This window comes from Suricata suricatta, chromosome 5 (assembly GCF_006229205.1).
Source record: "Suricata suricatta isolate VVHF042 chromosome 5, meerkat_22Aug2017_6uvM2_HiC, whole genome shotgun sequence".
NCBI lineage: Eukaryota > Metazoa > Chordata > Mammalia > Carnivora > Herpestidae > Suricata > Suricata suricatta.
The window spans coordinates 5780162-5794290 of NC_043704.1; the positions used below are offsets into that span (position 1 = coordinate 5780162).

At 48.3% G+C, this 14129-nt stretch overlaps 1 protein-coding gene across 1 annotated transcript in view; it reads right to left on the reverse strand.

Annotated features, from left to right (window-relative positions):
• DSCAM (DS cell adhesion molecule) overlaps positions 1–14129 on the reverse strand; it is a 680888-nt gene that overhangs the window by 62340 nt on the left and 604419 nt on the right. Inside the window, exon 15 of the mRNA XM_029938933.1 lies at positions 7795–7962. Within this exon, the coding sequence (XP_029794793.1) occupies positions 7795–7962 (168 nt within the window). The remainder of the gene's footprint in view (positions 1–7794; positions 7963–14129) is intronic.

A 14129-nucleotide genomic window follows, 5' to 3' on the forward strand; every position in this document is an offset into this window, starting at 1 on the left:
TCTCAGCATGGGGGCCGTCACAGTCCCTGTGGGGCTGGGCACACAGGTACACTGTCTTCCCCTAGCAGACTCCAAGCTGAGCAGCCTCCCGATCCAGGTCCAGAGCAAGTCCCTGCTTTGAAGGACAAAGAAACGTGCAGAAACGCAGAACACACTTCTCTCTCCCCAGCAGGTCGTGGGGACGGGGATGGCAGGTTCCCCATGGGTGCTGAGGTCTCTTGTATCTATCTATGATTCTCCAATGAAAAGAATGTGCTAGCACTGAATTGCACTCCAGTGCAGGGACCAAGAGAGGGGCTGGTGTCCAGCTCGCTGATGTAATTGTTGTCACAGCTCCGCACCTGATTTCTGCTCACAGGGTCATTTCGACACCGGCTCCAATGAAAGCCCATGGGACAGATCTCTCTCACACTAATAATTCTGTGGTCATCAAGAAGTGTGGGGTTCGTCCATGAAAATCCTTCCTGAAACAAGTGTTGTGAGGTCTGACAGCTATACTGGTATTGAATTATTTTAACTTAATCGTGCTAAATCAGAGTGAGGGAAGATCCCGTTTGAGAAGAACGGGAGGCAGGGAGGCAGCATGGGGGCAGCGCCTCCTCCTGCATCCCCGGGGGTGTCTGGGTGGTGGCCTGTGGTGCGGCAGGCCGCAGGCTCAGGCTTCACAGCCTCGGCAACATCTAGTCTGGCTTGAAAGCAAAGACACGAGGACAGTGTTTGCAAAACGGCCTGGATGCAGTCATGAATTGGGGGAGAATGTGTTTTTCCAGGCTGGTCCCTTGCTCTCTGAAGGCCCCCGCCCCTGTCTCCAGGACAAACCTGACCATGTTTAAGAACATGACCCCTTTCTACTTAGCCCATTGCTTCATCAGTGGTTTGTTAGTAATTCATTTATTGGCTGGCCTATTCTCTGAAGTCAAAGGTTTCGGACCTCGCCTCTCTTAAAAATAGAGATAGGGCACCTGGGGGGCTCAGTCGGTTAAGCATCTGGCTTTGGGTCAGGGCATGATCTCATAGTTTTTGGGTTCAAGCCCCGCCTGGGGCTCTGTACTGACAGCCCAGAGCCTGAAGCCTGCTTTGGAGTCTGTGTCTCCCTCTCTCTGTTCCTCCCCCACTCATGTTCTCTCCCTCTCTCTTTTAAAAATAAACAAGCATTAAAAACAAATAAAGGGATAGAAACAATGTCAAAGACAAAGGTCGAAAGAATAGAACCTACACACACTCACACACACACACACACACATTAGAGCCACGCCCAGTTAAATTAGGACACATTTTTGTTTGTTTGGGCACAGAATTTTCCACTTGAAGTTTCTAAAGTATTATAGGAAAAACGTTTATTAAAAAAAATTAGCCTGCCTTTGGAATTTGCATGCTTTCCTGAGCTGTAATTAGTCCCTGAGTCTTCATCTCATAGCAAACAGAGGATTTCTGTAAAGTCAGAATCCAAGGCAGATTGAATTCCCAAATGCCAAAAGTACTCAAGATCAACCATTAGGTACTCATTTATTTAACTAACTTTGAAAATTGTTGCTGCCATCTGACATTCAGGAATTTATTTACATGCTCTTGAACTGAAGCTATTTCTATATATAGAAAGCATAGTTTCTCTTTTTTATTTTTATTTTTATTTTTATTTTTTTCCATAATATTTTATTGTCAAATTGTTTTCCATACAACACTCAGTGCTCTTCCCCTTAAGTGCCCTCCACCATCACCACCACCTCTTTTCCCCCCTCCCCCTTTCCCTTCAACCCTCAGTTCGTTTTCAGTATTCAATAGTCTCTCAAGTTTTGCATCCCTCTCTCTCCCCAACTTTCTCTCCCTCCTCTGCTCCCCCGTGTTCTCCATTAGGTCTCTCCTGTTTTCCTGTTAGACCTATGAGTGCAGAGAAGGACAGATACCGTATGTTTGCACTCATAGGTCTTCTTATTTTTTAAAACCAGAATGTTTAGCCTTTTCTTGCAAGCTGGGAGGTAAGAATTAAGAATGAATGTGATTTTTCCAAAATAAATACTCTCTGTATTTCTACAGAAGCCCAAACTGTTCAATCCATAAAATGATAATCAGTGAAAATGCTATTTACAGTTCATGTTTTTTCTAGGCAAGGAAGCTTTTACTAATTCTGTCTGGCTCAAGACACAGTGATGACAGACCCTTCCTAATGCCAGACACGCGGGGCTCTGCTCTTGATTTCTTCTTCCGGGCACCAGGGCTGGCTTCTCATCCCTGCCTCCTAAGCCAGCTCCTGTCCTGTCTCCTGCTGACCTTTGTGGCTCAATGGACGGTCTCCATGGACGGTCCTCTCTCTCACTTGCAATCAGTGAAATCAAGACACCAGCTTTGGCACTCCTCTCTGCCCTTGAGATATTCTCTCCCCCACAAAGTCATCTCCTGGCTTTATTTGGAGTCTTGGAGCCAAATCAAAATTTATCCCGGCTGAACCATCCCAGTGGGAATCTGTTCCAAGGTTCCATCTTTGGTTCCCTTATTGGGGAATTTACTGAGGGCTTACTCTGCGTAGGTCCAAAAGCAGGCGAGGATTAGGTATAAAAAGGGGTTTTAAAAATGCCCGAGGTGAGGCACCTGGGTGGCTCAGTCTGTTGAGTGTCTGATTCTTGATCTCAGCTTGGGTCCTGAGTTCATGCCCCACACTGGGTTCCATGATGGGTGTGGAGCCTACTTAAGAAAAATAAAAAATAAAAAATAAAACTTATCTGAGGGGCAGCTGGACAATTCTGCCACGTGTTCGCTTCTTATGGAGGTGTCAGGGTTAGAGCAATGTTCTTTTCCAGGAGGAGACAAAGACAGTTTTTAATAATAAAAACCAAATTAAACAAAGGACAGTTGACCCCTACATGAGGAAAAAGGGAATTCATTTAATAACTATTTATCAAGAGAATAGCTTATTAATTTAATTTTTTAATTTAATACTTATTATGTGCCAACCACTATTCTAGGAGGTTTGGATATAGCAATGAACCAAACAAACAACTATTGCTGACATTGTGGGAGGGACCAAAAATAGATCACAAACAAAATAAATTGGTAGATTATATGCCACGTGGATGGTGAGTGATGCTATTTTTTAAAAAGGAGAATGTGGAGGGAGGGAGGGAACCTAGTGTGCCTGAGCGGGCAGTGGGCTGGACTTTAAATATTGGGGGGTCAGGGCAGGACTCATTGAGAGGTTATTTGACCCAACACATGAGGAGGTAATGGGAGGAGGGGGAAGGACATTCCAAATCATTCTAGAACATTCTAGGTTAGCCAGTGAATGAATATAAGACCTGAATGAGGGACAGCAAGGCAGCTGGAGAAATATGGCAGCCATGAAGGCAGATCGCTAACAGCTCAGGGGCAGGAGGAGCCCAGTTCTTCCCAGTGGGCAGACACTGTGCACTTGACCGTCTTCTTGAAGAACACAGCTGATGCCACACCGGGCCCTCCTGTGCACTGATCTTCATGTTTATTGTTATGTGTGGGTGTATTTTATTCTTTAAGCCCTCAGTCCCCAGCTCAGCACATTGAGGAAACTCTTCCTTTAGATCAGAACTTGCTACTCTGAAATGTGACCGAGGCTAGTGCACAGGGCTGTTAACTTGGCTCCAGATCGAGTGGAAACCCAACGACTCCATGTGGTGGCCCTTCTGTCATCCCGACCTTTCCTCTGATGCGTCTGAAAAAAAATCAGCAGTTTCTCAGTGAGCTCCTGCATAACCGAATATCCACATTCTGTGCGCGGATTCATAACGAAAACAGGGAAGGCATCAGCCAGCCCAAACTCGGGCACAGGCACTAGGTGACACATGACCCTCAGGGCTGCCAATGGGGAGGCTGGTCCTGGGTGAGGCTCAGCCGTGGACGTGACACAGTGATCCGTGTTGGAGGAACTTCCGGTCCATTAGGACCTAATCCCATTACCTCTTAACTGTGTCTCCACTTCCTCTCTCTTCTCTTCTCTGAGTGGCCAGGGGCTGCTGAGGGAAGTCAGGAAGACATCTCTAGACGGTGAGACCCCTGTGTGTGTCAAGTATACACGAGGGTGCATGACCACGCATCTGTGAGCCCCCACATGAAAACACACTTGGTATTGTGACATTGGAACCATGCTGTTTTCTAACATTAAGTAAGGATGCTGTGTGCATGGCAGGATTCCCATTTCACTGAGCTTTGTGATGGAAGATGCAACAAGGAATCCAGAAAGCAAATTCCCACTAGGGCCTACATGAGGGATCTGTAAGCTTTTAAAAAAAATTTGTATTTATTTACTTTTGAGAGAGAGAGAGCGAGAGAGAGAGAGAGAGAGAGAGAGAGAGAGAGAGAGAGAGAGAGCGCACAAAAGTAGGGGAAGGGCAGAGAGAGAGAGGGAGACACAGAATCCGAAGCAGGCTCCAGGCTCTGAGCTGTCAGCACAGAGCCCGACACGGGGCTCGAACCCACGAACCGTGAGAGCATGGCCTGAGCCGCCCAGGCGCCCCTCTCCTTTTCTCCTCTTAGGAGGCCCTTCGACATTCCAGGGCAGAAATATCCTCATCGTGCACACACACGGGATCCCTCTTAGAGCCTCTAACATAATCCTGTGAGGCACCTTCATGAATATTCCTCCCACGTAAGGTCTGCATGAAAGATCTGCCTCATGCCAGATCCACCTGAGGAGTGAGACCTGAGGAACACGCAGCCCTTGATGACGAGGAGGTCACAGCATCATCCAAGACACAGAGGTCCATGGAGAGACGAGGATATGCCTCAAGGCAACTGTCCGAAGGATTCCTACTTGGTGCTGGGGATGAGGCACTAATGTCATCCAGGGGGACGAGAACTTGGTTGGCCTTCCAGACAGAGGACTCAGCACACATGCAGAGGACGGCAGGTGGGAGGCAGGAAAGGGCCAGAGGAAGTCAAGTGTAGCTTCGAAGTAGAGGGGGAGGGGGAGAGGGACCCTAACCACCTCACTGCTCATTTCCCCACCCAGCTGGGTACTGAGAGATGTCCCCTGCTACCTCAGACATGGGCACTGTATCACTACAAAAATGAGTGGGTCTATAGCTTCTAGAAGTTTCCATCTGAGAATTCTCCCTGCCTGAGAGATGGCCTCTTTTTTTCTTAGGGAAAATGGGCACTACAGATGGTCACCTGGAGGGGAAAATTACTCCCAGAAGACGTGCCTCTGGGCATCCCTGCTGGTAAGCAGCAGTGACCTGTGGCCACTGCCGGCAGTTCTGATGAGGGCATCTTTGGTCAGGACAGTTGCCTTTCTTTCCATGTGAGTTCACACTGGAGAAAACTCGATATTTTTGCTTTATTTTTTAAATGTTTTTTTAAAATTTAATTTTGAGAGAGAGAGCGACCATGCAGGCAGGAGTGAGGCGGAGGGGGGGGGGTGCAGGGGATCTGAAGCGGGCTCTGCACTGACAGGAGCGAGCCTGGTGTGGAGCTCCAGCTCATGAACCGCGAGATCACGACCTGACCTGAGCGGAAGTAGGACGCTCAACCGACAGAACCACTGGAGAAAACCCGCTTTTAAAGATTTCAGCCACAAAACCTATGCACCAAGAAGATACAGATTCTGCTTTGCAGCTTCACTTCGTTCTACCTGCTCCTCTCCTTGCATTTCCCCTTAGCTCTGAACGGTAAATGAGACAGGCTCTGGGGGTGGGGTGGGGGCTGCCAGCAGCCCTTGCGCAATGTAAATCCAGGAGGCCAAAGAGGTGGCTTCTGCGTCCGGGTGTCCGCAGGGGTGCCGGGCAGGTGTACTGCGAGCCGGGACCAAGCGGCTGTTCACCCGGCCACCTTGCCCGGAAACACACGCTGCCATGGCAACCGCCGGCGCTGGTGGATGCCACGGAGAGCCAGAGCCGGGTTCGGCAGTCAGAGCAGCGTCCCCCGAAGCACCACAGGACATACCATTTTCTTGAGAAGGTGTCAAGATGGGGCCGGAGACGTTTGAGCCTCATGTCAAAGATCACATTTTGAGGGGCACTGTATCTCCCCTGACTACACAACGGGATGACATTCCAGGAAGTTAGTGTGCTGTTTAAATATTTAAATAAAAGTCTATTTCTGCGGGACCGTGTTGACACGCATTTCTCACTTGTTTCTGAGACACACACAGTGCTTTCACAGATTCCCTTCCCCCACAATCACCCACACGTTAGTGGTCAGGAGGAGAAAGCCATCATTACACCCATTTTGCAGATGAGAAATCAGGCCGAGTTTCTAAGTCATAGAATTGGCTCAACCCCAGACATTCAAGCATAAAGCTACCCCATCCCTGCCCTTAAAAACAATTTTCAAGAACTGACGTGTTCCTGGGTTGAGGAAAAGCGCTCATCCCTCATTCGAGAACTGTCCATTCCAACCCAGTATTGAGAGAGGACAGTATTGACGCAATGAGAAGAATGAAACGTTTGCATTTGTTTCGGTCCAGCAACCTTACTTCTTGGAATTGCACCTAAAAACTACAGTCTCAAGTGTCAAAAAATATACCAGAAAGGATGTTCATCGCAGCGGTGTTTGTAGTAATAAGAAATGGAAAACTGACATGTCTAATAAGATGGGATTTGTGACGTAGACAGTGGAAGGTATCATCATGCGTCACAGACACGTACTTAAGGGGTGTGTAAGAGTGAGATCTTTTCGGAAGGCCACCAATGAGGGCCCAAGAGAAGTGCGTGGAAGGAAGGAAGTCAAGAACGACCCCAATTCCCCAGCTGAAAGCTGAAACATCTCCTGTGGATGCTCACTCATTTGGGAATGGTCCTCTTAAACCTGGTGAGGAAGAAGGGATCTGAGACTAAGTTTCCAACTTCCTTGCAGCGGTCATAGCTGATTAGCTCTGATCTCAGGCGGGGAAAGAAAAGCTAGGTTGGGGGCTGAACATTCTTCCTCCTGAGAGATGAGCTCCGTCTTGGTTCCTTAACTTTCCTTCCCCAGAGGAGCTCAATGGCAGCTTGCCTCTCCCTCTCTCCTGCGAGGTGTGTTGACAGTCAGCTTTCTTGAGCACTAACTAATTGCTCAGTCCTCTACAAACTGGTTAATTCACCCTCCCGTAGCCATGTGTGTGAGGGACCGTGCACGCAGGCATGGGTGTGATGACTGATTTACTAGGTGGCATCCCCATGTTCACAGGTGGGATTATGGAAGCTATTTTACCTTCTACAAAATGCTGATCTCTAGCCTCTTAATTTTCAACACTGACTATGAAATTCTTTGTAATAGGAAAAAGAATAATAAAGTTTGCTATAGAAATATTGACATTTCTAGCCAATAAAATATCCTCTACCACTGTCCCCCCAACTCCTCAGGCACAGTGTTTTCTTGCCATTTCCTAGTGAAGCCATCCTCCCACACCTGGGCTGCATAAGGCCCTGGGCAAGACCTACACTCATGGCTCTCATGTCTGCCGGGACTCCATGCATCCAAACCAAGGAATTGTAAAAATGGCAGCTTTTACAATTGTAAAAGTAAACTGTAAACCGTAAGAGGCAATTGTAAACAATTACAGCTACAAAAGGCAATTTAACAGCTCTTTAAATATCACCATATTGTTAGTCTTCTATGTCTGTCATTTAATTCTTGGATATGAGAACCCTGAACGAAGTCCTATTTGAAGAACTGTGCCTTCAAAGTAGGAGCAAAGCACAGCATCTTTAGCGGTGCCTGGCGCTATGCAGGGAACTCTTCAAAGGCCTCCACCAGGTGCAGGCAAAGGCCTGGTTCTGTGTTGGCCGCCTGAGCCCTGAGAGCCAGCTCCGGGGCTCTGGGGTGTGGGCCTGGCCCGGTCACACGCACCTGCCTCGTCCGCGGTGATGGAGAGCTCGTTGCTGGGCTCGCTCTTGCCAATCCGGTTCTTGGCGTACATGCGGATGCTGTAGGTGGAGGAAGGGTGGATATCAATGATGGTGGCCGAGTTCAGCTGAGGGGAAACATCTTTGGTTCTCTGAGCAGAATCCCAGGAGTCTTTTGGGTTTTGTTTTTCAAAAAAGAAGAGATAGAGACGTGAGTTTTTTTTCTCTGCCTTTGAACGTTCACAAGTAGGAATAAGACACACACACACACACACACACACACACACACACACACACACAGAAAGGAAGGAGGAAGGGAAGAAAGAAAAGTTAACAACTCAAAGTGAATTCTTAAAGCAATATTCCCAGTGTTCCAGCAGGCTGGCCACCAGAGGGGCCATCACATGCTCCTTGCCCATGCTGAGGGGGACAAGAGCTGTGGGTGCTGAGTTCCCGGGGGACGTCTGGGGCGACCCAATGTGTGCACTGACAGATATGAGGGAGGGAAGTGCACGCAGTGGAGGTACATGTCAGTGAGGTGGTGAACAGCCACAGCAAGGCACTCATTGTACAGAACAGTAAATGGAATTACAGTTTGGACACTGCTCCCCATCCCCGCCCCCCCAATTCCTGGTTCTAAAAGTCATTTGAAGACCAGCAAGACCTCCAGCCACATCAGATCCTTCTGTCTCCAGAAACAGAGTGGTGAACGTGAAATACCTCCATGAAAACGAGTCTCAGTCTCCAGCATCATCATTTACTTTCATAGAATTATCGTAGAAATTATTATTCAATCACAGCTAGTATTAACAAAAACACATGCCCCATAGGAAGAGGGATCATTGGATAGGTGACAGTTCCTACCTGATTATTTTAAGGCTTCAACCAATGAGGAGTAAAGAGTTCTTATTTCAGAAAACATTTGGGTGGTTGCTAAGGGTGAGGGATCAAGAGATGACATCAGTTGTGGGAGAAGAAAGAAGGCGGTGGACGGAGATGCTGTTTCTGTCCTCCAACAGCCCCCAGGGCCTCTAGGGTGACAGTCACTTGCAGGCATCTCACTGAGATTCTGCATTCCCTGCTGGATTCTGAGCACCGTGGCAGCATGCTCGCTGTGTTCAATGCCGTGTCCCCAGTGTTTTCACAGTGCCAGGTCCATAGCAGACAACTCATAATAAATGCATGTTTAGCAGATGAGTACATAAATGGCAAACACACAGACCTCTGAGCTGTGTGTTCGCTTCCCCCTTCCACGTTAATGATGAGCATGGATGTTTAGAGGCCTGCTCTGCCTAAAGGTAGCTGTAAATGTAAGAGGTCTTCTGGACCTTGTACAAAAATAGGTTTCTTCAGGGTGGCCCTGGAATGCTGTAGCTTATCATAGAACACAGCATAATAAAGACTGACGATAAATATCCATTCCACCTAAAAGGAAAACTATCACTTGAGTCACTCATCATCAGGGAAACACAAATCAAAACCACACTGAGATACCAACTTACATTGGTCAGAGTGGCTAAAATGAACAAATCAAGAGACTATAGATGCTGGTGAGGGTGTGGAGAGATGGGCACCCTCCTACACTGTTGGTGGGAATGTAAACTGGTGCAGCCACTCTGGAAAACAGTGTGGAGGTTCCTCAAAAAACTATCCATTGAGCTCCCCTATGACCCAGCAATAGCCCTGCTAGGGATTTACCCAAGGGATACAGAAGTGCTGATGCATAGGAGCACATGTACCCCAATGTTCATAGCGGCACTTTCTACAATAGCTAAATCATGGAAAGAACCTAAATGTCCATCACCTGATGAATGGATCAAGAAGATGTGGTTTATACATACAATGGAGTACTATATGGCAATGAGAAAGAATGAAATCTGGCCATTTGTAGCAACATGGATGGACCTCGAAGGTGTCATGCTAAGTGAAATAAGTCAGGCAGAGAAGGACAGATACCATATGTTTGCACTCATAGGTCTAACAGAAGAAACCTAACAGAGGACCATGGGGAGGGGAAGTGGGGGAAAAATTTAGGGAGAGGGAGGTAAATCATGAGAGACTCTTGAATACCGAAAACAAACTGAGGGCTAAAAGGGGAGGGGTGTAGGGGAAGGAGGGTGATGGTCATGGAGGGGGGCATTTGTGGGGAAGAGCACTGGGTGTTCTATGGAAACCAATTTGACAATAAACTATAAATTTAAAAAAAAAGATTGAAGATGGAAGAACATTGACATAGAAGATGGTGCAAAAATTCAAATGGTGGAAGAGAAGAATGTGTTTCATCAGAGGACCCCGAGGCGGGGGGATTCAGTGCCAGTGGCCTGACATGTAGTTATAAGCCTTGTCCTGCAAGAAGAGAGCCAAGCCTTCTGGAGAAGACGTCTAGAACAAAAGAAGAACCCCCAGGCACTGTAAGGTGCAGAGAAAGTAGCTAACCAGCCCCAGAAGGAAATAGATACTTGTAGTGGTTGATGGCTCTGCTGGGGTCACATGGAGGTTTCTGGAACTGCCAGGTCAGTGAAGACATGGCCATCCTCACTGAGAATGTGTCTGGGAGGAGGCAGAGAGCCTGAGGAAGCATAGTGATGTTGACTGACTGCCCCCTCCTGCCAATCAACTCATGAATAGTCCAATGGGGCATGGCCAAGGCAGTGGGTCATGGACACTAAGCCCAAGATGCTTGAAGAAGGGGCAGCATTTTTAGCTTCTTTCTTGCAGTTCTTACTCTTTGACAGAGGAAAAGGATGATGTCAATGATCACAATTATTAGAATAAGGTTCAAAACAACACAGGATGGATTTTGAGCTAAAGGTCAAAAAGATGAGAAAGAATGTTTTATCCTGGAGGATTTGAAAGTAACTGAGTTGAGTAGGAGAAGAAAGTGTAGTTAAATCCCCCAGACACCCTCTGGCAAACGACATGGCATCAAAGGAGGAATAAAAACAAGGAGGTGACTACCCAGGAGAAAAGAGTCGGGACAGGGTTGGGAAATGCTGCTTCTGATCTCAGGTGCTGGCATGCGGACAGGCAGGATGTGGATTATTAGCAAGTGTGCTGGAAAATGTAACACTGGGCATTGCAAACAATCACAGAGCGATCCTGGCCCTTGGGAGGATGGAAACCCTAACTGAAATGCAAATACAACCGGAAAGGGCAGACCACAGACAAAATAAAGAAACTCAGGGGTAAGTCACAAACAGAAATGCATGCTGGGAATCCGAGAGGTCTGGGACACAGGCACGCGTGGAGAGTGCTGACGGGTTAAGGGCATGGGTAGGAAGGGCAGGAAACGAAATTGTCAGGGGGAATTTATCACAGGTCTCCTTGCCTGGCGCAGGACGGGGGCGGTGCTGCTGGATGCAGAGAACAAATGCAGTGTAAGGAGGGTTTGTAAGTCACGCTGGAAGATCGGAGATCACTCACAAGGGACTATTTACCAAGGTGTGGGTGGGCCTAGAGGAACTTGCAGGAGATGCTCAGGGTGCCAGCATCTAGCAGGAGTGGGGAGCTGCTCCCTCGGGGGCAGGAGAGCCAAGGGATGGGACAGCGTTGCCAGAGTGCAAACAGGACAAAAGCTTCAGAAGGGGAGCCCCTCATAGAAGCTCAGACACAGAGAGCAGTGGCTGCCAGGGTCCCTGTCTGAACCACTCTCTCTGTGTCCAGCACTGGGTGAACACAAGGGGAGGTCAGAGGGAAGAAAACCTGTGTTGTAGCCCTCAGAGACCAGCCTCCCCGAGAAGGAGGCAGCAGCCAGAGAAAAACCAGCAGCAGAGGGAACTCACGTTTGTGGAGTAGCACCTGGTCACCCAGCATGGCGCTGGGCACTTTACAAATGGGACTCCTGCAGTCCCCAGATGTGTGGGTGCATTGGAAATACCCTAGAGCTTTTTGCAATTGCACTTTCAGACCTACTGAATCAGCATCACTGGGTAATGCTGCCCAGGAAGCTGCCCTTGTAAAAAGCCGTTCTCTGGGTGGCTCAGTCAGTTAAGCGTCTGACTTCAGTTCAGGTCATGATCTCAAGGTTCATGGGTTTGAGCCCTGCATCGGGCTCTGTGCTGACAGCTCAGAGCCTGGAGCCTGCTTTGGATTCTGTGACTCCCCATCTCTCTGCCCCTTCCCTGCTCTCTCTCTCTCTCTCTCTCTCTCTCTCTCTCTCTCTCAAAAATAAACATTAAGAAAATTTTTTAAAAAGTCTCCCTATGGGTCATTCTGATGCACGGCTAGAGTTTGGAGTGCTTTATTTGAGTTATAATAACATCCTGGTAAGGTAGGGATTTTTATTTTCATTGTGAAGGTCCAGAAACAGGTGGAGCTGGGCATTGACCTCACCTGTGTTGCCTTGAAGGCCCAGGTCGTTTTCTTGTAGCATCTGACCTCCACGTATTCTCGGCAGGACACTCTGAGCCTGGATTTCAATCTCCAGACATGTGCTGTAAGTCTCTTACATTCAGATGCAGGCTTTCTGACAAGCGCATGACTTGGCTGACTGATGAGGAGTTTAGCCAAGTGCAAGAGAGGGGCCTCTGGCCGAGAATGAATGTAGCCAAGAATGAATGTAGAAAGAGGGTTGGAAGGGCTGTGTGCGATGGTTTAGACAGAGGACGTCAGAAGTGTTCTTGGACAAAGTGACCTGCCCCAGAGAGATGGAGAAGTTCCTGGTCATGTTCCTGCCTCTGAAATTCCAAGCAATCCCTGTGGGAAAGGACTGAGGTTGCCCACAGGCACCAGGGTGCTTGTACAGGGTTAGCTTGCTCTCTGGGGAGCCCCGTTTGGGGGGTCCAAAACCCTAAGTCGGAGGGTGGGCAGATCACCAAGGACAGACTTAAGAAAAGTGAACTTGATCTAAAGAAGCATTCATTGTTAGAGCCCAAAGATGAAGAGGCACGAGGGTGACCAGAAGGGCTTTTCTGCAGGCAACATGACACTGAACGTTTAAAAATTAGGAGGCTCACAAACTCCACACCCAAAGAACGAATAATCCAGTGAAGACATGGGCAGAAGATCTGAACAGACACTTTTCCAAAGAGGACATCCAGATGGCCAACAGGCACATGAAACGATGCTCAGCGTCACACATCATCAGGGAAATACAAATCAAAACCACACTGAGATACCAACTTATACCGGTCAGAGTGGCTAAAATGAACAAATCAAGAGACTATAGATGCTGGCAAGGGTGTGGAGAGATGGGCACCCTCCTACACTGTTGGTGGGAATGTAAACTGGTGCAGCCACTCTGGAAAACAGTGTGGAGGTTCCTCAAAAAACTATCCATTGAGCTCCCCTATGACCCAGCAATAGCCCTGCTAGGGATTTACCCAAGGGATACAGAAGTGCTGATGCATAGGGGCACATGTACCCCAATGTTCATAGCAGCACTTTCAACAATAGCCAAATCATGGAAAGAGCCTAAATGTCCATCACCTGATGAATGGATCAAGAAGATGTGGTACATATACACAATGGAGTACTATCTGGCAATGAGAAAGAATGAAATCTGGCCATTTGTAACAAAGTGGATGGACCTCGAGGGTGTTATGCGCAGTGAAATAAGTCAGGCAGAGAAGGACAGAAACCATATGTTTGCACTCATAGGTCTAACAGGAGAAACCTAACAGAGGACCGTAGGGAGGGGAAGGGGGAAAGAGAGCTGGGGAGAGAGAGGGACACAAACCATGAGAGAATATTGAATACTGAGAACGAACCGAGGGCTGAAGGGGGAGGGCGTGGGGGGAAGGGAGTGATGGTCATGGAGGGGGGCACTTGTGGGGATGAGCACTGGGTGTTATATGGAAACCAATTTGACAATAAACTATTATAAAAAAGAAAAACAATTAAGGGGCATCTTAGAGAAGGAACAGTCCCACTGCATTAGTGAATAGAAGGAGACGTAGGGCATAGGGAAAACCTCTTTTGCTGTCTTCCTCATGGAGGAGAGTGTCCTCGGGCTGACAGGGAGAAGGGAAGCTGGAGAAAGAAGAAGGTTCTGGAAGATGGCACCTACCTGCATAAGAGAGTTTGGGCTTCCTGCGGGGCCCAATGGTTACATTGTGGGACAAGCGACTGTGCCCAAGCACTGGACCCTGATGGGCACCAGTGTGGGACACAGTGGAGAAGGAGACAGATGCCGGAAGAGAGGAGGTGGGCACAAGGCAGGCTGTCTTCCAACGAGGGGAAGGGAGTGAGGTGCTGAGCTGGCCGCACACACGGGGCGAGCTGCGGGAGCTGGCAGGAGAAGGGTTCCCTGTGTCCGTCTGGAGGAGCAGTGGCCATTAGGAACCAAGTGACGTGGAAGCCAAAGCAGCCAATGGAACCAGCTGACCTACGTGGAGTGAA